A 21,521-nucleotide genomic window follows, 5' to 3' on the forward strand; every position below is an offset into this window, starting at 1 on the left:
GAGACCCACAGTCCATGTTGCACCCACCTGGCAGAGCCAATGGGAAAAATAACTCCCCTTTGCTCCACTGAGGAGTGGGGATGGGGTAAATTTGAATTGAGATCCACAGAGCTGCTGGTCCAGACCATCCCTGCCCCACAGGGAGAGATTTTCTTGGCCCAGAAACCAATGCCTGGCAGAAACTCAAAAGCCACCAGCTGGGCACCCAGTGCCATGCTGAAAGTCAAGCCATTAGATAAGCCTTGTGCTTTTTAAAAGCTAATAAACCATGAAATCACAGAGAGAGAGCCAAACAAAAGGCATTGGAGGGGGCATGGCTTTGTTCTGGGAAGGTCTCCAGCCTTTCAGGCCAGAGGTCATGTTGTCCTTCCTCTTCCAGCCCAGTGTGAACCAGCGGGGTCTGAGGCTGAGCTGAGAGGAATTGCAATGGGTTTAGTGCTAAAGCCAGTACATGAGTTCTTCTGCAAAGTGCCCACTCAACAGCTGGCCACAAAATCCCCAGATTTTGGGGTGAGATGCCAAGTCTGTATGTGCTCAGGCAGGAGCACCACAGCATTGCAGAGCTGCCCTGCTCTGCTGTCAGCACGTTCCCTCCTCCCGACAGGATGGGTGAGAGGAGAGAACAGGGACAGGGAGTGCCCAGTGCAGCAGGCACCACGCCCTGGGGAAGGGCTTTCCATGGGTGAAATGTGAGCATCCTCCTGGAAAGGCCCTGCAATGGGCCTGCTCTTCATTGTCTGACAGAGAGGTGTCTGTGTGAGGCCACTTGGGTGCCACCCCAAAAAGGTTCTGTGTCTTTGCACAGGTGGCTGCCTCAGTCTGTCCAGCTGTGAAATTAGGTTTAAAATCTTGATGGAGGACAGACTGCCAGCATCAGGCAGTGAGGCTTGCAAAAACCCATCTTAGACAAAACTTGTCAGCATTACAGAGGAGGAAAATGTTACTTTTTCCATTCAATGAGAGGAAAAACAGTGACCCAGGTGTTGATGCCCATTTTCCTCCCCCCACTGCCAAAAAAAGGCACCTCACCCTTGAATCCCTGAATGCACCTGTACTCAGCCCCCCTTCACACTCTCTTTCATCCTTGTTTTTCTCTTTCAAAGCTCCAATTGATTTTGAAGTTTTAATGGCTGTTCTCCTATCAATGAATCTCAAGCTTGCATCTCCTTTCCCCATTCCTCTCTCCCATCCAGCTTTCACAACTCCTCAGGTTTCTGTTATTTCCCATCCATTTCCTTTGAAGGATTTTTCCAATAAGGATGTCAAGAAAAGTATCTCAAGGGTCTTTTATCACAAATTCCTTTTGGTTTCATTCTGAGGAGGACCTGGTGACCTGTGCTCAAGCAGACATGAAGCAAACACTCTTTACAAGCCAGTCACAGCTGAGTGCACCCACAAATCAGGTCCTGTATCCCTGCAGCCTCCTGCAGGAAAACATGATGTGCTTCCCACCTGACAAAACCAGACCATAGTTAGACCCAGTGTGATTCTGTTGGCCTCGATGTAGTTACCAGGGAAACTATAATGTAGACAACTTTCCTACACTGAGATAAAATTTTTTCTTAGCTGTCTTGTTTATATTGCATAGACTAATATTTCCAACCAGGCAGAAAGCTGATGATTTTCTTAACTCTCTTTACATGAGGGGTTCAAAAAAGAAGTTTGCAGGAGGATGCTAGTGGATTCTAGCCATGGATTTACAGCTGCACCAGCTGGCATCTCACCCCAAAATCTGGGGATTTTGTGGCCGGCTGTTGAGTGGGCAAGGTGCACATGGACAGAGGTTGACTCAGTCAACCAAACCTGCACATGACCCCAGTTCTTCCATTGCTCCTCTGACAATGCCACAAAAGCATCTCTCCTTGGGAGTGCACTGGTAAAATCATCACAGGAGAAAAGCTTTTAGTATACATTAGCAGAAGCCTAATTTTCAGAGGCTGCATGCACCATGTGGCTTCCTTACACACCCAAATCACCTAAGGATCATCCCAACATCTCTTCTTTAAAGGGACACAGCAGTCAACTCAGTAATTCAAGCATGTTTTGGAAATGCCACCAAGGCTCTCAGCTGACATTGCTCTGCTGTCAGGGCTATCTGTGCTGACAGAGGGATGATAGGGATGATCCCAACAAACTCTTTGGAAATACCACTGCAGATGTTCACTGCCATGTTAAATACAGGAAGCCAGAAAGAATTCCTCTCACAGGGAAATGAATCTTTACTCCAGCAGGAGGGTCAGGAGCTGGAAGGGAGGGCTACACTGCACACTCCTCTCTGCCACACTCAGCACTGAAAGTGGGTTGCAGTACAGAGAGAAGAAAATCACAGCCCTCACAGGTTAGGTAGGACAGTCCCAGAGGTGTAAAATCACAGGTTTTATATTGCACCTCGGGCTTCCTGTGAACACCAAGAGAAAAAAACCTGTCCCAGGGATGTTTCTTCTTGCCTGTTCTTCCACACAAAGTTTTTATTTGGGTTCATCCCACCAGTAGCAGCAGGCTCTGTCCTGCCAAACTTCTCTGGTTGCTGGAGCCTCCACCTGCCTTTCCCCCAGAGGCTTCTGGAATAAATGGTGCCTTAATTAGACTAATTATACATTTAGCCATCCATGTGTTCATTTTAGCTGTGCAGTCAGAGTCCAGCACATGGCGTTGTTTCCCAGTTTTCCTTGTGGGAAGCAAGTCCTGAAGTGTGAAGCTTTCCATGGCTCAGCTGTCTTGCACAACATTTGTTAAATCCAAGGAATGTTTCCACTCCTTGAAAAGCTGGTGCTCCTGGTGCCTCTCTGTGCAAGACCTGCCTGCCCCTGGCTGGCAAGTGATCCTGGTTTCATGAACAAATGGATTTCATTAGAAGCATTTCTCTGTAATGTCAACAGAAGTGCTGAGCAACACCTGGTGCAAGAGTCTCTGATGCCTGTGAGAAGTGGTACAAATTAGCATCCCCCAGCCTGCTGCTGCTTTTCTGTCTAAATAATATTTTACAGGTAAAGTTTCTGCTGAGAAGCAGTGGGGTTTTCTCACTAGCTGCCTAAATCCTGTCATCAGCTTTGGTTTGCACTGAGTGACTGCTTGAGGCAGAACCTGCATCTGTGAGTGCAGTGTCACTGCTCTGCAATGATGAACAACCCCCAGGTTTGCAGCAACTCCCCTTCCTGGGCTCTGGTTGGCCTCCCTGCAATTTGCATTTATGCAGAGGGTTTTACATGATCTCTCTTGCTCTCTGCAGCTCACTGGAGAGTCTCTTTCTCCAGCAGCCTAAAAATTCTCCCAGAATAGAAATTAGTAGGGAAGATTAGTGCCTGCTTGTAAGTAGGCACGTCAGGAAAGGATCTCAGTGTTTTCCTAATGTTAAGGATGCTCTAACATTCTTCTCCCTAAGCCACACATCCCATTTTCCAGACTATTTTCTCAGTCCCACAGCAGGATATCTGAGAGTACCTGGTGTCTTCACTGGCCTCTGAGTAGAGCTGATGATTTTTTATCTTTCATTAGCATAAATCTTTACTGTGACATATCAAGCTCTGCAAGTCAAACATCCAGCTGAAAAGCCTTTTCCCAAAGTTTTGCTTTGTATTTGATACTCCATGGCTCTAACCTTAAAGGGATTGGGTTGCCCAAAGGTCTTTTAGGCAAAAGATGTGTATCTAAGGTCACTTTATATAGCTGGTGATGTGCTTTGCAGCTTCTCCCACACCCTGGTCCTTTCCTCAGTCCTGTGAGTTTGCTATGGGAGATGATTTTTGTAGGCCCAATTGCAGGTTCAGGGGAAACCTGTAGCTGTAAAAGTCTCCTCTGTCATGCTGATAAAATGACACAAATTTCACCTAAGATTTTTTAGAAAAAACCTCAAATTCCACTTTAATTGTGCTGAAGGTCTTGCTGGGTAGCCAGGCTGGTATTTGGTATTTTTTGGGTCACTTTCCCAAGGGGCTCCACATCTACCCCCAGGTTGGGAGCAGTGGGGCAGAGAAGTGTTCTTCCAGTTCCTACATCCCCACCATTCACATCACTCAGAGGGATGGATGTCTTCACCTCCCACAAGAGGCAACTGGCCTCTAGAGCTGCCTGCAGCCCTGGTTTAAGCATCTCCCCTTTGCAGAAGCTCCATCTGGGCACCCTGACTGGATGCACTTCATGTAAACTGTTTGTTCCACCACCCACGGTGAGCAACTCGCACAGAAGTTCCACCAGAGACCATAAAACTGCAAACCATAGGTCCAGATCTCACCATCTGCCACACTTCTGCCTCCCTGCTCCCCAGACAACACAGTCTCCCACTGAGTTTAAAAGATCTCAAGCTTAAACGTGTTTGTTTGGGATTTTCCACAAAACCTGGTGCTCTGAGGCACTGCAGAAATCAAAATGTTGTAACTCTTATCATTTATTGCCCTGGCAGTGCAGACAGGATTAAAGCTGTTCTAATGAGAGGGAAGAAATGGTAATATTCCCCCTGACATTAAGTAGCTCTGAACAAAGCTATGAGCACAATGGAATGGAACATTAATGTGAAAAGGGAAAATAAAAACCCTACAACACATTACTATAGCAAAGAGCCACCAGGGGAGGCACTTAAAGCCACAAAAACCAGCACTCTCAGATGTCAAAGGATCTTGCCATTGTGCACCAAACTCAGCCCTTGCTGAGATGGTAAATAGGTTTCAAAACCACTGGTGCATTCACAGACCTCAGGTGACCACAATATGCAACCAGGTAGCACTAAAGGGTTGTGCTCTAGGGCTTAATCCTTGTGTGCTGAGTACTTTGTTGGGTTTGTGCCTTTCTCTCCTCTTCCCAGAAAACTAAAGGCTCCAGTGACTGCAGAAAGGGGTGGCACTTTTGGGACAGTGATAGCACATGTAGGTTTTGGAGCATCTGCTTGGCTAACTCAGCATATACCTGTGATGTAGCCCTGAAAGTGGACAGAAAATGTGAAGGTTTGTAGATAACACACCAGCTAATGGGTTTAGGTACCTCTTGCCACTTCAAGCCCCCAAGGACATGATGCTCTGTCCTGTGTGTGAGAGATTCTCTTTGAAGGATCCTTGCCCTTGGTAAATATAAAGTTCTGCAGACAGTTTCAAGACAGGCCCTTACAAAATCTCCACCAGAACCTGAGGCTTGCAGTGAAGTCTGAGGCTTTAATGTCTATGAACCAATATAATGTATTAGGGAAAGAAAAGAAGCTTTTGAAGACAAAGTGTACTTCTTCTGCAGCAAGACCTCCTCTATGTGACACATTTGCTTTCTGCCACTGATTTTCTTCCCCCCTCCCACTCCTCACTCCCCTCTTTCTACTGTTTTAATAATTCAGCACTTACAGCCCAGAATTAAATGCTGTGGTGAACTGAGAGGTGTGCTGTATACTCTATTAACATGCTGGTGCTCTGTTCTTTCCCTCTGTTGTTGTTCATGTTTCCCAGCAGAATCCACAACATGATCCTGTACTTAGTTTCCCTTGTACAAGAAACTGTACAGCACTTCAGAAGGACCAATATAATACAAAAGGCCATCTAATAAAAAAGCAGAAGGAAAATTGGTTCAACCCTCATTCCTCATCTCCTTTTACAACATCGCTGTCGCTTTTCCATTTGTAGTAATCTTGCTTTAATATTTATGTCTCTGCTTCAGACAGAGAGTTCAATGAGGACAAATTATGAGTTCTCAATTTCATTGTGGAAGGTTTGATGAGAGCAGGGATCTCTGGTCTTCCTGAGTCTGTGGGTCCCATGGGAACATCCATCTGCAGCTGGGATCCCTAAGAGGGATCACTCCTTCCCTCAAGAGTGGCTGCAGAGGAGCTTGAGGTGTGGGTTGTGGGGTAAAAGAGTTCAGCTGCTTTTGCAGAGCTCCTGGGAACCCAAGGAGAACCCAGCACTGCAGATATGGAACCAAGGGAACCAGGGGAACCCAGCACAGCAGCAATGGAACCCAGCAAGGGAAACAAGGGAACCAAGGGAACCCAGCACTGCAGCATTTTCTGCTGGGTTCTTTCTGGACACAGCAAAAATCCAGACTGCCCAGCAGACCGGATGACAGTGTCAGGCAGTTCTGGCACAACTTTAAGGTCCCTTCCAAGCCAAACCATTCAATGATTCTAGGAATTTCAAAGACATAAGGTGCTGCAAAAGACTCTCAGAAGACTGTATCCCGAATGGGTTTGTTCACTGTGCCCCAGAAAAGAGCCAGACTGGCATAGAGGAAAACACTCCCCTTTAAACAATGAGACAAGTTGGAAAGGTCAAATCTTTTATTAGAGCTGAAAAATGCAGAGTTTTTTCCCAGAGTACTTTTCAGGCACCAGAGCCCTTCTGCACATCTTTTCTGTTTTTAAGCTGTGAAAGCAGGGGGTGCTGTGGAAAAGCTGTGGCTCTGGTATGGGACACTGGAGAGATGAATGCAGTAGACAACAAGAGTCTTACACAGCTTGAGAGCATGGCATCAGTGCTTCCAGCTCAGAAATGGGTCCTATTTTGGGTCTGAATGAGCATGGTGCAAAAGTCAGCCTCTGACAAAAGGGGCTGGAGCAGATGGGCTCAGAGAAAAGCATGTGCCTCACGAGCAAAGATCCAAACTATGATTAAATAACAAACCTGACACAGAGATGGCAATGGACCCATTTCTCCTTACACATAATCTGATCTGTTAACCACAGGATCCTCATTAACCAAACTGTCACTATTAGAATAATAATCTAATTCTACCCACAGAAGAAACGAGACCCTCTTAAGGATGCTTCTGATCTCACTGTCTTCTGCATAGGGATTTGCATCTAATTCCTATTAAAAGTGATCAGAAATAGTTTGTGTTGACTGTAAACCCTTCAATATATTTAATTCTTGTTTATATGTGACTCAACAAAGTATTAGCAACCCCAAAGTTGCTGAAACACTTTTAAAAACAAATAAAGCAAGCAAGTAGAATCTTGACACAAACATCATCATTTTCCTTCTTTCCTTATTTCAACAAGTTCAATGACCTCGTTAAAACCTTTGATATTTGAATTTTTTTCTTCTGTTTTATAGTCACATTGGATAAGAACTGCATTCAAAGGCTCTAGTAGAAAAATAAAAAGAGGTTTTGAGATGTGAAGTACACAAGTGGAAGAGCAAGGACCTTCAACTGGTTCCTTAGAGAGATTAAAGTCAACTCCCCATGACTGTATCTTCCACCACCCTGATTTTAATTCAAAAGTTCGCTTAAATAAATAAGAGTCCATGTTGTGAAATTTTGGTGACCAAATCACCATGCTATTTCTGTTTCCTAAAACACAGTGGTGTGTGAGAAAGAAGAACCCCAAATCCAATTTGATCTCAAAGGAAACTTTTCATTTGTCAGCCAGGCAAACTATTTGTTAGGCTGACAAACTTCACTGGAAAAATTGACGCTATCTGCATATGCATTTATGAGCAGCTCTTCAGTCACAGATTATTGTTAAAATATGAGGGAAGGAAAGCAGATCTTTATGTAAAAGCCAACACTGCTTTCCAGATTCCAGGATCATTAGAGCAGCAGTGCAGGGAAATGATGGAAGGGAGCACTGTTCTGTACCTTTTGTATATTTGAAAGAAAAACATGTATTTCTTGTGATAGCACATCAGCCTGATTTGCAGTTGATCAAATATGTGGGACATATCTGCTGTCAGCTAAACACACGAGTGGAACAATGGGGGAGTGTAGAATCTGTTTGGCTTTCCCCTGCTGCAGAAATCTGTGGGAACATGCTGTCGTTGGGATGTGCTCTGGCACCCACGCCACAGAGGAGAGCTGTGAGGACAAACATTGGGGAGGAAAGCTGAGCTGAGCCTAATTGCAGCAGACACCAGAGCTCTTTCCTTGGAACCCCACCAGCTTTGCCAACCTGATGTCAGGTTCTCCATCTCTGTGCGAGGGTCGCCTCCAGACAGGGCACGCTGAGAATTAATTATGCATGCATATCCTCCCTCCTCTTTCCCACATGTGCACAAGCACGCTGCAAGTGAGCAAAGGGAAGCATGTGGGAGCTGCTTCTTGACACCACTGCTGTCAGTGAGTATGCTCTGCTGCAAGTGAGGGTGTTGGTTCTGTGTCCCAGGAGGTTTGGGCACATGGAGATGGTAACTGGGGCTGCAGGCATTGCAGGGCTCATCTTTAATAGCTTGCAGGGGATAAATGACAAAACTGAGATCACTGTTTTATTACCCTCAAAGTCTGGCCACACTTACCATGCAATTTTTAAAAGGCACTTTTTCATTTTGGGGTGTGCTGGGCTGAGTGGTTTCAAAGATTTCTTCTTATTTTGGAATCTAAATTTTCTCTGTTATTTTTGTATGGGCTATGGGAATAATTTGGTCACTGTGCAGCTCAGCATCATGGGAATAGCTTTCCTGGAGAAAATGCAGGGTCTTCCCTCCTAGATGCCATGACATTCTGCAGGGTCAGAAGCCCTCTGAGATCTGGCAGGGACCATCTGGGCTGCCTGTCCCCTCTTGCAAGTGAGAACATGAGTCATTTGTGAGGAACATCTGGGGATATTTCATTTAATCAGGTTTTTAACCGCTCTTGTGGCTTTGGGTATTAGCACTGTTTCTGCTACTTCTGTTCTATGACAGAGGCACATGCAGCAGCTGAATCTCCTAAGAGTCAACTAAACCATATTATTGGCTCCCTCCAGGGGTAGCTGGGTGAAACTTAATAGTCCATGAGATACAACAAGTCAGTAGAAATGATCTAATGTCCCTTTCTAGTCTTAAACTCAGTGAAGTGGTGAAAATTCTGCTTCTATAGGAGATGGCAGATGAGCAGTTGCCAGGATCTCCTACCAGGCTTCCTCCCCAGCTGTGTCCCTGGAGAGTAGTTCCCTTTTTGCAGTCTTGTTTGCAGATTCTCAGCAGAATGCACAGTTTTCACTGCTGGAGACCAAATCCTCATTTCCATCCTTCTGTGCAGCCCATTTGCCCTTCCTCCCACCTCAGATCCTGAGACTATTTCAGCTCCTCTTTGTGCTGATGGTTTCTGAGAGAAACTTTTTGGGTTATCTTCTTTCACCAAAACCTGAAAGAATTATCTGTTTTATCTGACATCTGCCTTTCACCCTCAACCACGTGGGTCAGGTCAAACACCCACTTGTAAAATACCTCTGACTGTCCCAATGCAGAAATCAATCTTGTTCATCTACTTGCTCTGGTTAAGAGCTGCAGCCAAAAAAAAAAAATTCTACCCTGAATTTTTACAGACTCAAAACACCTCTTTTGCTTTCCTCTCCCACGGAGAAAATGTGCAATTTAAAGTTGTGAGTGTTGATGTATTTACTGATTTATTTTTTTCTTTCTTGGAAGCATCTGCAAAGGTGGCCAGAGCTGCCTCTTTCAGCTCCCAAACAAGTGTCCTCTCCTGTGTGTGCTTTCAGTAAAATCGGTGTTTCTCTCTGATGCACATTCTTTACCTTGAATATTTCCATATGAAAAGAGAGCTTTGGAGAAACTCGGCAAGGACTAGAAATGCTGGAGTCTGTGGGTTCCCAGTGAGTGAATCACAGATGCCTTTTTCCTCATCTGAATTCAAGGACACATCAGCTCCCTGATGGTTACCATTCCACAGGGAGAGAGGCAGTGTCCCCTGCTTGTTCTACCACATCAGTCATTCTTTAACTAATTTACAATCTATTTTGACTTTTCCTGTAAATAAGAAAAGTTTTTTGAGCAGTCAGATGAGCTCTGGCCTCACCTGGCTGCAGCAGGCACTCTGCAGAGGTGAGAGAGCAGCTGGTTGTCACTGGATCGTCTCTTCAGCATTACCAGGTGACAATCTTGTTAATGCCTCTGCTTTTACCTGCTGGCTGAGCAGCACTGGAGATTTCAGGGAGAAATCCTGTGCCTGGAGAAGGAGGGATATGGGGTGTCCCTGGGGCGTGGGGCAGCACACACTGGGAGTGCCTCAGCCACAAATCCCAAACTGATCAAGTAAACACGACTGAACAGGGAGAACACAGCACTAGGTAGCACAGTTATCAGTCATTATGGACTCTATTTTCCAAGGGCTACTTCAGAGGGAAATTCTTCTGTAATAAATTACAAATTCAGTGTAGGATACGAGCTCAGGTACAGCCCAGAACTGACATTCTCTCTCCTTTCCCAGCCTGCAGCCCAGAGGCCACCACCAGCACATGCAAACAGCCACAGATGTCTGCATTTGCATCCAAGCAAACCCTCCTCACTCATGCTCACATCCTGGGACAGGCAAACATTTATGCTGCTGGATTTCACCCAGATTCCTGCCTGCAGGAAGGAGCTTGAGGTGGAACTCTCCAAATTCAGCTGCTGGAGCTGTCTCCAGGCTGACTGCAGCTCCCCTCTGCAGGAACAGCTGGGCTGGGGCCAGCCAGCTGCTCACAGATAGCCAGCACAGGGCTTGGAAAGGGTGATGTTGCTACCAGCCAATTGACCAGAAGAGCTCAACTTCTTGGACCTTGCATTCCAGCACAACTCTCTTCCCTTTTATGTTTCTCAATCTTTTTAGAAATCCATCAGTCAGAGGCTAGTGACTGCTCATCACTACAAAAACAAAGAGAGTTTAAAATATTTGCTGCCTCTACTTAAGGTTTACAATTCTTAGTAGTAGATTATTAGGAAGTTGCAGAGCAATCAAATGAGAACAGAATAATTAATAAATTAGCTTCATAAAATGATTAAAGGGAATGTAAGGAGTTCCAGCAATCTCTTAGTGTATTAAATAAAAAGCAAGTAATTTCTTTTTAGCTTTGCTGTGTAAATTCATTTGGAGCATCTGTAATTTAAAATAGCCCTGAGATTTACATAATTTTGCAGCCACTGCTTCTACATTATGCCAAGTTCAGTCCTAGAAAGGTGGCTACAGCTCTCACTCTTCATTCTTCCAGATTAACTGACACAAAAGTTTCTTTGTTTTTCTTTGGGAGATAACTCTTGGTAAGCCTTTTTTATTTTTTCCCAAATTATCTGCCTTGTCTATGGCCTCTCTGCCTCTCTTATCCTGCAAGTACAAAGCAAGTGAGGGTTCTTTCCAAACTTACTAATGATAAAGAGTGCTCACTTTCCCAGTTGTCTTTGGTACAATCTGTTTCAAATGCTGGCACTGATGATGTCTCAGAGCAGTGTAGGAGGGATGCCTGAGCGTGACTGAGCCACAAAGTTAAAGAAAAAAAAATATGCAAAAGGATAGATTCCTTTTGAATAGAAAAGAAATCCAAGGAAGCCATGCCTTGCCTAAAACAAAGCAAACCAAGCCAGCTAAGTTTATTGTCTGGATTGTTAATTGTACTGTATTGTTCAGCTGTCCCGAAAATGTCTCTTTAATCATTCAGTGAGGCTGAAGCCCGGGTCTCTGGAGATCACTGCTGATCTCTCACATATGGTATCTCACACCCTTCATTAGACCCACTGCTCCAGCCACATGGAAAAGATGCTCAGACTATTTCCATCTGTATCTGCTGCTTTTCTTGCTGGATGTGTCAGTCTCATGATGAGGGCAGTGACTCCAGCTGATACAGACACAATTGCTGATTGCAAAGAGAGGCACTGCTGTGAACATAAAGAGAAGAGGGGGTTATTTCCGTCTCAGTTTGGGCTTTCTGAGGCGTCCCTGCCCTGCAGAACAGCAAATTCCCTTGTGGGAGGAAAATGCTGAGATCACAGGTGCTAATCAGTGAAAAGAGGATGAGCAACCCTGCGAACAAACTGCGGGACTGGGATGCCCAAAAACCGGGCTCAGATCCAAGACAACGGAAAAAATTTCTTCAGTCTTATGAGATTCCATTCTCAGCTCTCAGCACCACCACGAAGCCTGGCTGCTTTGTTTCAGGGTGAGACTGGAGCAAGGACTGCTTTGCACAGTGGGAAGCAGGATTTCTTGCTCTTGCCTCTGAATGTTTGGTGCTGGCAGTAGCGAAGTCAGGAACAAGACAATCTTTTCCAGGATGGCTCTAAGCCAGCCAGAACTGACTTTGGGTCCCTGGTGGAGGGACAGACCTCACATGAAGCTCAGCTAAGGGTGCAAGAAGCTCGGTTTTAGGAGGCTATCTGCAGCCACACATGCAGAAGGTTGGGTACTGGCAGTTAGAAGCAGAAATCAGGTCAGGGGATTCCCGAGCAGGGCAGAGCACTTGCCAGGAGACCCCAGAATGTCACATCCAACTCCTCAGCCTGCCCTTGCATTGGGAGAGCAGGCGAGTGATGTGTGAAGTGTTGAGTCAGTATAAATGTCACAGCCAAAGGTCTTCAGAGTCAGAGTGACAAGAGGAGGAAACACTAGTGCCAGGAGTTCTGACACAGGAAAAGTGCTGTCACTGCCACCACCTCCAGCTTGGAGATTTATTGATGGTAACTTGGGATGTGCCGTAAACAGGGGTGATATTGAGTGAGTCTGACTGTCTCAGGGGCTAAGTTTTACAACACAAAGTGTGAACTCTCTCTGTCTCGCTGAGATCCTCAGGCATTTTCCCAACAGCTCCCAGGATCTCATTAAGTGCTCTGCAGAGAAGGGCTCTAACCCAAGGGAGCCCTCCCTGCAGAGCACAGGGCTGAGGACAGACAGACAGACAGACAGACACCTGCCAGGGAACCCAGCGAGCCCTCCTGGGGGAGACCTCCCAGGACACTGCTGATACCTCACTGGGCTCACAGCCCTGTCTCCATGGCTTTGTGAGGAAACCAGAAATTGCCAAAGTTGTGCTCCCAAGTACCAACTCCCAGTGTCAGAGGCTCTGACTCAGCCAGCAGCTCATGCCCCAGGACAGATCCCCCTGGAGCTGTGCTGAGGCTGCATTTAACCTTGGTGAACCTTTGCCGGTGTCCTCAGCTGCTGAGGTCAAAGCCATGGTTTCCCTCAGGAGTTGCTGGCCACAAAGGGCTGTGCTGCTGTGCAAAGGCTTTCCTTCTGCTCCCTGAATGCATCCAGGGCTGCAGTAGCCTCTTTCTGCTGAAGGGCTCCTATGTTCAGATAACTCATTTTACTCCAGAAGCAGCAAAATCTTCAGCAGAGCCTTGGGGACACTGATTTCATTCTTTTGAGTAATTTCTTCCTGTCATAAGTAAAATAGGTCTGTGGAGACCAAGGGCAGGGCCCTCCATGGCCACAAGCCCTGTTCTTCACAGGCTGCCTTCACCAACCCACCCACCTGGGGGAAGATTTTTCTCGTCCAGAAAAACCCTGCAGCTTATCTCAGGGGAAAGGTTTATTTTGGTGACATTGCTGAGAAACCTCCTTGATTTTCTGCCCTCACCACCTTCCCCTCTGCTCCTGCAGTCTGCTCACAGTTCTCCAAGGGCGTCTACGCCATCTTCGGTTTTTATGAGAGGAGAACTGTCAACATGCTCACGTCTTTCTGCGGGGCCCTCCATGTCTGCTTCATAACCCCGAGCTTCCCCGTGGAAACCTCCAACCAGTTCGTGCTGCAGCTGCGCCCCGAGCTCCAGGATGCCCTGATCAGTGTCATCGAGCACTACAGCTGGCAGAAGTTCGTGTACATCTACGACGCCGACCGCGGTGAGTCACAGCTCGCGGGGAGGCCTTTGTGGCCCCACATCTCTCTTCACGGAGAAAAGCAAGGCACAGTTCTTCCCAAGAATGTTCTTGTCTCATTTGCTGTGCCTGTGTTTGTGCCAAAGCAGGATGCAATGTGGAGATTGTTTACCCAGAGTGATGGTGTTTTGGTTCCTTGGCCTGTCAGGGCCTATCAGTGTGTGTGTGTGTGTTGGCACTGTGGGCTGAGAGTCACGAGATTCAGGGCAGTGTGTGCAGAGCTGGGTGCTTGGCAGATTCAGTTTAGATATAATGTAATTTAGTATAGAATAATATAGTATAATAAAGTAATTAATTAGCCTTCTGAGAAGATGGAGTCCTCCTCATCATTCCTCCTTCAGAACCTTCTCAGCACAGCTCTAGGGGTTACCAGGCAGTTAAAGACAGTGGTCTAGAAGGAGTCTTTACCTCCAAAAGTTGTGGGTTGGGTCAATCTATGCCTTCCCTATGCCTTTTCTTCTAAATATCCCTTTCTGCTGAGGGTGAGCATTGCTCTAAAAGAGGCATCAGCCTGACCTGGTGTGGGTGTGTTCATGGGGTCAGATCCAAGCCCCATCAACATGAGGGAAATACTTGGTGTGCAAATGGTTTGGAATTCGAAATGGGGAAATTGTTTCTATTCCATAGGTTCCATATTGAACTGGGCTGTCAAACTCAAGGGCACCGAGTCCTGAGTTTAGAAACATGAATGGACACTTGCTGAGATCTCACCTAAGCTCACATTCAGGAGTGAAATGTGTGTTTCTGGCAAATAGCTTGGAAAACTCCAAATTCCCCATGGTGGAGCATGTCAGTTTTCTATGTAAAAGAACAAAAACCTGTGTGGGGTAATGGAGGATGTTACCTAACTTTCTAAACCACAAACCAAAAAAGGGCTAGAGAGCTCGTTGCTCCATGATGCAGTTTTCCCATCCCTCAGATGCCTTTAAAGCTCCAGGCTTGGAGGCTGCAAGCAAAGCAGACTTGTGGAGGATAGGGCAGAGGTAAGGTGATTCACATCTCTGTCCTGGAAGTTTTAATTATCCCCTGAAGGGATAGGATGGGCCTTAGAGACAGGAGAAGGTATGAAAGCATCCCACCTGCTTTCTGTTGTCATGAGGCATGGGCACACAGAATATTCCAAAAGCACAGGGTTGTTTAGGGTTGTCCAGCATGATTCCAGAGAATTGCTATGTGCATCTCCTCTAGAAAGCTGTGCATGTAATTTAGGCAACATAATTCTAAATGTAATGGTCTCCTGATGAGATGCTGCTGAGAGAAGCATGCTGAGTGTGACAGTGTGCTGTGATTGATGAGGGTGTCCCTAACCCTAGGAGAACACAGCCTAAGCAGATCAAAGATGACAAGGAAACAATGGCTGAGAGAAATCAAGTTATTTGGGGAACAGGAAGATGAGGATTAGAGTTCTTATCTGAATCCCACAGCAGGGCCTGATCAACAAGACTGATCTGCCAATTACAAAGGAAAATCAGACCTGGAATCATCTGTGCCAGGCCAGAAAAAGCAGGAGTCATTAATTCTAGCCCAGATGGGGTTGGGTCAGATCTAGACTGTTAGCTGCTCTCTGTAGTTCTGCTGCACTCTCATGAGTCTGTCTGCAGCCTGGCTTGAGGCAGCTACACAGGCTGCCAGGAGGATGGAAAGATGCCATTGCACAACTAAAACCTGGCTCTCCCCCTTCTCTTCCCACCCTAGGGTTGTCAGTCCTGCAGAAAGTTCTGGACACTGCAGCTGAGAAGAACTGGCAGGTGACAGCTGTCAACATCCTGACAACAACAGAGGAGGGCTACAGGGTGCTCTTCCAGGAGCTGGAGAAGAAGAAGGAAAGGCTGGTGGTGGTGGACTGCGAGTCTGAGAGGCTGAACATCATCCTTAACAAGGTTGTGCTGGTGTGGGCCTTCTGGGAGGAGTCTTGCATGCAGGGAAGCGTGATTTTTCCCATTCTTGTCTGATCCTTGTCTCCTTGTGGCTCTCATTGGAGTGGGGTGTGTGCCTTGCAGCTGCTGGGCTCGCAGGCTTCTCTGCTGTGTTACTGGGGAAACAGTAAAGCTGCAGGAACAGTACAAGCTCTCATGAATTCATGCTGAGTGAGCTCCACTGCTCCATGCTCTCTCCTCGTTTGACTCCTTTGCTGAGCCCTTTACACCCCCTTGCTCCCCAGTGAGTTTGCTTTGTGCTAATTCCTCCAAGCAGCATGCACAAGATGTGGCACCTCCTGATTCTGCAGTCTTTCTCCAGTTTCTCAGTTAAGCTGGAGGAGTGGATTGGCACTGCCAGATTCCTGGTCCTCCACTCTCCATGTCCTGCAGCAAATTCTCCCACCTGTGCCAGCAGGACAGAAGGATTATGGTACATCTGTCCTGAATAGGGATTTCTGTGGACAGGAGACAAATGCATGCCCAGGGGTGGGTTGAGTCCACACTTCAACTCCAGCCACAAGACCTTTCCCTCTCACACCTACAGCCCTCCACCATTGGAAGGGTTTGGAAAGGGCAATTTCCACTGCTTTACTCCCCATAATCAGCTCACTCTTACCTCATGCTTCACAGGTCACTCTATCTAAGGTACCTGTCATCTCCATCTCACACTTCAGCTGCTCCCTGTCTGGGACAGGGACTGACATTTCACCAGGTGCTCAGTGATGAGCACAATCCATCCTTGCTGGATGTCTCTGGGTGCTCCTCTGTCACGTGGAATAACAAAGCAGAGAGCAGGTTGTAACCTCAAAGCCAAGGTCACATTCATGAAAGAGAACACAGGTTATTACAGAGGGTAAATGCTTCTCTCTGGGTATAGAACAGCTGCAGTTGAACAAAATTTTGGACAAAACCTAGGCAGTGAATTTGGCTTTTCTTCAGAGTATATAAAATTTCTAGGATTAATAGTGTCAGGCTTTTAAGCCTGGTTTGTCTAAAAGAATGTTAAGTTGTAAAGTAAAATATTACCTTGTCTTCTTGAGATGAGCAGGAAAATAAGGCTTTCTTTCAAAGTTCTTCACAGAACTGGAGCGAGTGTTAAACCTAGATATAGGAAAAGCTATTTGTAAGAGCACTAAAAATCCAGATACTGTGATTATTTGTTTTGCAATGCTATAAAAAATATCAGTTCCCAGGGAGAAGAGGTACAAAGCTGTGTTTTACTACAAAAATTACAGAGCAATTCCAGCAGACATCTGTGCCTGGGAGGTAACACTCCAGTGAAGGATGGAGCGGTGAACAACATTTTCAGATGTGTGTAGTCCATTTTCATCCTTTTTAACATTCTTGTTCCAAGTCCACCAGGATTTCTGAGAGCAGAGGAGTTGTCCCAGTGTGAGAAAGAGATGCCAGGTTTTCCATGGTTTTCCAGATGACTGGAGGGATTGAAAGATAGTGCTCAGGTCATGATCATGTGAAATTCAGCTGGGACTGTAACTTGAGCTCCTGGCTGGTCTCTCAGCTCACCACACCAGCAGCCTCTGTGGGAATGTCACTGTGCTGTTTGCCCTGTCCCTCTGACTGTCTGAGGTATTCCAAGAGCTGCCTCAGCCTCCCGGGGACATTTCAATGCATTTCTCTTCTTCCCTGACAAGCCTGTCTCTGTCTCTCAGTGGCAGTGGATCTGTGATTTGTGCTCCACAGTGAGCAGGAGAGCTGGGGATGGCTGTCCAGCACCTGTGCCTCTCACACCCACACTGCTGTTTTTCATTTTCCCTCCATACACAAAACACAAACAGCACCAATGACTCCAACAAGGCAGCCCTCAGCTGTGGAGGAGCCAGTGCTGTGTGTGTTAAAAATGACCTGGTTTCTCTCTGGGAGATTTCTCTGTGTCGTGTCTCAAGGGTTTGATTTGTCTTTGCTGAGGTAGCTGTCATTTGTGAGCCAGGCCTTGGATCAGGACAGGTTGCCGTGGGGTTGTGCAGCGTGGCCTTAATGGGATAAGTACTTGGTGGGTTGTGTTCCATCAAAGCCCTCTATTGTTTCTTCCTTGTCTCTCATTAAAATGAGTAACTGGAATTTCTCCTCTGCCAGTGTTTCACTCTGAGAGGATTTCTCTCTAATAGATGTCAAACTCTCCCATTAAGAAGTGGGTAATGAAACCTAGGTGGCCCAAGTGAGCAATCAGCATGCAGCCCAGCACAGCCTCTCACCACAGTCAGGAGGAGTGATAAATGCTATTATAACCTCAGCTTGCTACTGCTGTCCGGACACATTAGGACTGAGCAAGCGTTTTAAAATAAATTAAGATCACAAATAACTGTGTAAAACACAGGAAACGAGCTTCATAATTCAGGTGGATGGGCTGTAAGATTAACAGCTCAGGGAGAGCTGGATGGCAGCCCTCCTCGGTTCATCGGCTCTGACACCTCATAAAATAACAAAGGAGAGCTGGGGCTGAAGGAGCCAATGCCAGCTATTGTTGACACTGGAGAAAAGGGGAATTGGATCATAATTCTTAGACATCCCAGTGCACCAGAGATTCTCCTTCCTCCTGCAAGGTCTGGGACTTACTGCAAAGGTCAGTCTCAGCTGATGGATGGAAAGGGACAAGTTTGGTCTGGTTTTGCTTCTTAGATCAGGCAGTGGAAGATACTTAGAAAACCACTCATAATGAAGTGCATATCTTCATAGCTTTAGGTAGACAGAGGATTTTTCTGAGAGCTCCATACACCTCAGCAGAAGCCACACTGAGGGATCCTGTGCAGGGAAGCTGGTGGAGCTGGCATTAACTGTGTAAGGAACTGCTTCTAAATGAAGCCTTCATTGGAGTTAATTGCCACCCCCACGTTAATGCTGAGAACCAGATGAGTTTTATTATGCATACAAGAGCACTTCATCAGAGAAGGGCTAAAGCAGACGAACCAGTTGCACAGAGCAAGTGTCAGCTCATTTATTATCCATTTGGAAATCCCTAAATGACTGCTCATGATAATCTGGGAGTGCTGTCCCATGGGGAGGATCAGTCTCTGCCCTCATCTGACACTTCTTAAGTACCTGCTGCCAGCCTGGTACCAGAGACAAGTCCTGGGTACACTGACTTCTGGCTGGATCTGACACAGCAGTGGTTTTAGAATCATTCTGGCTGTGGGGATCTTTCTGTCCTCACTGCAGTTTGTGCAGATTTTGCCTGTGCCTGTTGGCAATGCAGGCAGCAATTCGGAATCAATTCATATGACAATGGAAATAAGAGGTAGTGTTGCCAGCCAAGAAACCTAATGGAAACAGCAGAGCTCTCTCAGAAACCGGCAAATCTTGTGTTTGTACAGGCTTTGAGGGCGTTTGGGCCTTTTTTTCCACTTTCTTCTTTCTGTTTGTAAGTGGCTCAATTGCAGATGGTATCTGACTCTAGTAAACTACTAAGAATTCAACAGTGCTGCTGGAAATCAATAGAGTGGAATTTCAATGAAAAAATGGAGTCAGCAAGAATAATGAAGACTTTTAGGTATATTCTTTCTGTACTCTTTTTAAATCAAGGGAGAAAAATACACAGGCCATCTGATGTGTGCCTCTGTTCCCCCCAGTCACAGGAAAATCTTCAACAGATGGAAAAGGGAAAAAAAAGGGAAACAGAAAAAATCAGTTGTTACAGATTGGTAAGCAATTGTGTTGATAAAAGAAAATAAAAACCTGACTCTGCTGTGTCAGAGACAAAGGAGTAATTGGCAAAGCACATGTATTGGGACACCATGCACATGAATCTATAAATTATCTCAGTGAAAATGCAGGGGGATCCTCTGTGGCTTGCCCAAACAGCTTCATTCTGGAGATGTAGTTTGAAACTCCACTGTTGCGCAAAAACTTACCCATAACCTAAACTTCCAGCCATCTCTCCCAGGCAGGTGTTTGCAGCAGGGGCTGTAGCTTGGAGGATGTGCAGGATTGCTCTCTAGTTTTGCCTAAAGTTTCAGTTGCTTTCCTAGGACACAGGGACTCCAACTCCACATTTGTTCCTTTGTATGAAATACAAATTTTGTGAGGGCTTTATCTTCCTCCCCAAGCCTGTAGGAAGCAGGTTGGTTTGGTTGTTTATTCTCCCTGCCTGTGCAATGTTCTTGGGGATCTTGTCCAGTCTAATTTCAGATTTGCTGCTCAGGGATCATGTGTGAAACCTCTGGCCATCCTCTAATAAGATGGGGAACTTTTCTTTTGCTATGTCTTCCTGATCACAGCTGAAGAGTCTCAGCAAGGAAAAATAAGAGTGAGAAAGGGCAGGTAACTGATATTCTTCTTCCTTGGTTGATCTCTGCTAATCATCCTTGTTTTTTGTGTTGCAGATCATCTCACTTGAAAAAAATGGGAATGGGTACCACTACATTCTGGCAAATATGGTGAGTTACCCTAATTGGTGGGGTTTTTTCTATCTCTCAGTTTTGTAAAGCACTATATTTATAATTACTGAGCTGTACACTCATTTTCTCATCCATCTTCTAGGTTAAAAAAAAATACCAAAGTCTTTTGCTGTGCTCTTCTCATGGAGTTTACTCTCTTGACCCAGCAAGATTATCTGCACGATATCTCCAAGTGTGCTGGGGTTTTGTAGTGGTTTGGCCTTAGCTGGGTGACAGATGCAGACCAAAGTGATTTTATCACTTCCCCCCTTGGTGCTAAATGAAATCTGACTGTCATGGCTCTAGGGAGAGAACTGAATACAAAGATTTCTTTAAGGAAAGAATTCTCCCTTTAATGCAGGGAGGTGCTGCCTGAGGACAGAGCTGCACTGGGCAGTGGCAGAACCATCTTTCTGGAGCAAGTCTCACAGGAGGATGGGAAATTTCTTTGCCTAGAGAGATTAGGGGAGAGGTAAGAGAGAGAAATGGAGATTTTCCACAGCAGAGCTCCTACCCTCTCCTCCCCAAATGTGTCCATCCATCCAGGAGGATGCATAGCAGAGGCTGGGCTGCTGCTGGCACTCTGGGGCTGATGCTGCTCCCCTGGGACTCCTGTGTCCCTGTGGGTTGAGCCATGTGCAGGCTCTGGACCTGTTCTTTCAGCACAGAGCAGCATCTGGGAGGCAGCACGTCAGCCCTGGGGTAATTAAACTTTAAACTGCCAATTAGTCAAGCAGTTGCTGCCCTTCTCCTTTTCTCAGTCCCAAGATAACTCTGTAATTTACCAGGCAAAAATGGCCACATCATTACCCTGCAGTGCCCTGTACTGACCCTGCACCCTGTGCTGGCTGCCTACCGTGTAATTACAGAGATTAAAATGTTACCTTGTGCAGGGGGAGACATGCAAAACTACAGAGCAGCCAATAACTTCAGTTGCTAATTTAAAAAAAAAAAAAATTATTTGCCATAACCCAGGTCCTGGATGTTTATGAAAGTCCCTTCATTAAAGTTGAGCAGGAAAGTGAGCTGGAGTCACTGGAGTGAGCATGTCTGTGCAATTTTAAGTACACCCACACAGAAAGCTGAATGACAAGATCACCTCTTCCCCCTGCAGTTTCATAAGGATAAATGCATTAAAGGCACGAGGTGAACTGAACTAACACTCAGGTGTAGGAGATTTGAAGGACATTTCTTAGGATACCATTCTCCCTCACCTTCACCCAGAGAAAGTACACTTGTCCCATCTTTAATGTGTTTTCTCAGCCTTTGCACAAATGCTGAGAGGACAGAGCTGGCTGGGAGAGGTTGCATACTCAGCCAACAGGGTTTATAAATAATTAACTTGGAGCAAACGGCTTTTCATTTCTCCAGGCCCTCTGAAGGGACATTCTGCCTCCACTGCAGCTCAGTGGAGGAGGCTTTGGTTTTGTCTGACAGGACCACCAGAATTCACTGGTGTGCTTTCCAAGCAGCTTGGATTCTGGGGAGAAGGAGCAGAGTGAAAGGAATTCAAGCTTTACCTTTGGTATTTCCTGCTCCTTAAAACCCAGCATCACACAAGAGCCAAAAGTCAAAGAGGGGAGTACTTAAAAAAAAGGAAAAAGACAAAAGACCAGGGGATAATCAGACAACATGAGAAAACTATTTAAAAAAAATCCTGGCACCCCTCAGGGTT

At 46.1% G+C, this 21,521-nt stretch overlaps 1 protein-coding gene across 2 annotated transcripts in view; it reads left to right on the forward strand.

Moving 5' to 3' along the window:
* GRIA1 (glutamate ionotropic receptor AMPA type subunit 1) overlaps positions 1-21,521 on the forward strand; it is a 119,938-nt gene that overhangs the window by 42,354 nt on the left and 56,063 nt on the right. For both annotated transcript variants that reach the window (XM_009091473.4, XM_009091474.4), the window contains exons 3-5: positions 13,261-13,500; positions 15,232-15,416; positions 19,793-19,846. In XM_009091473.4, the coding sequence (XP_009089721.1) occupies positions 13,261-13,500; positions 15,232-15,416; positions 19,793-19,846 (479 nt within the window). The remainder of the gene's footprint in view (positions 1-13,260; positions 13,501-15,231; positions 15,417-19,792; positions 19,847-21,521) is intronic.

Source organism: Serinus canaria, chromosome 13 (genome assembly GCF_022539315.1).
Source record: "Serinus canaria isolate serCan28SL12 chromosome 13, serCan2020, whole genome shotgun sequence".
Taxonomy (NCBI): Eukaryota; Metazoa; Chordata; class Aves; order Passeriformes; family Fringillidae; genus Serinus; species Serinus canaria.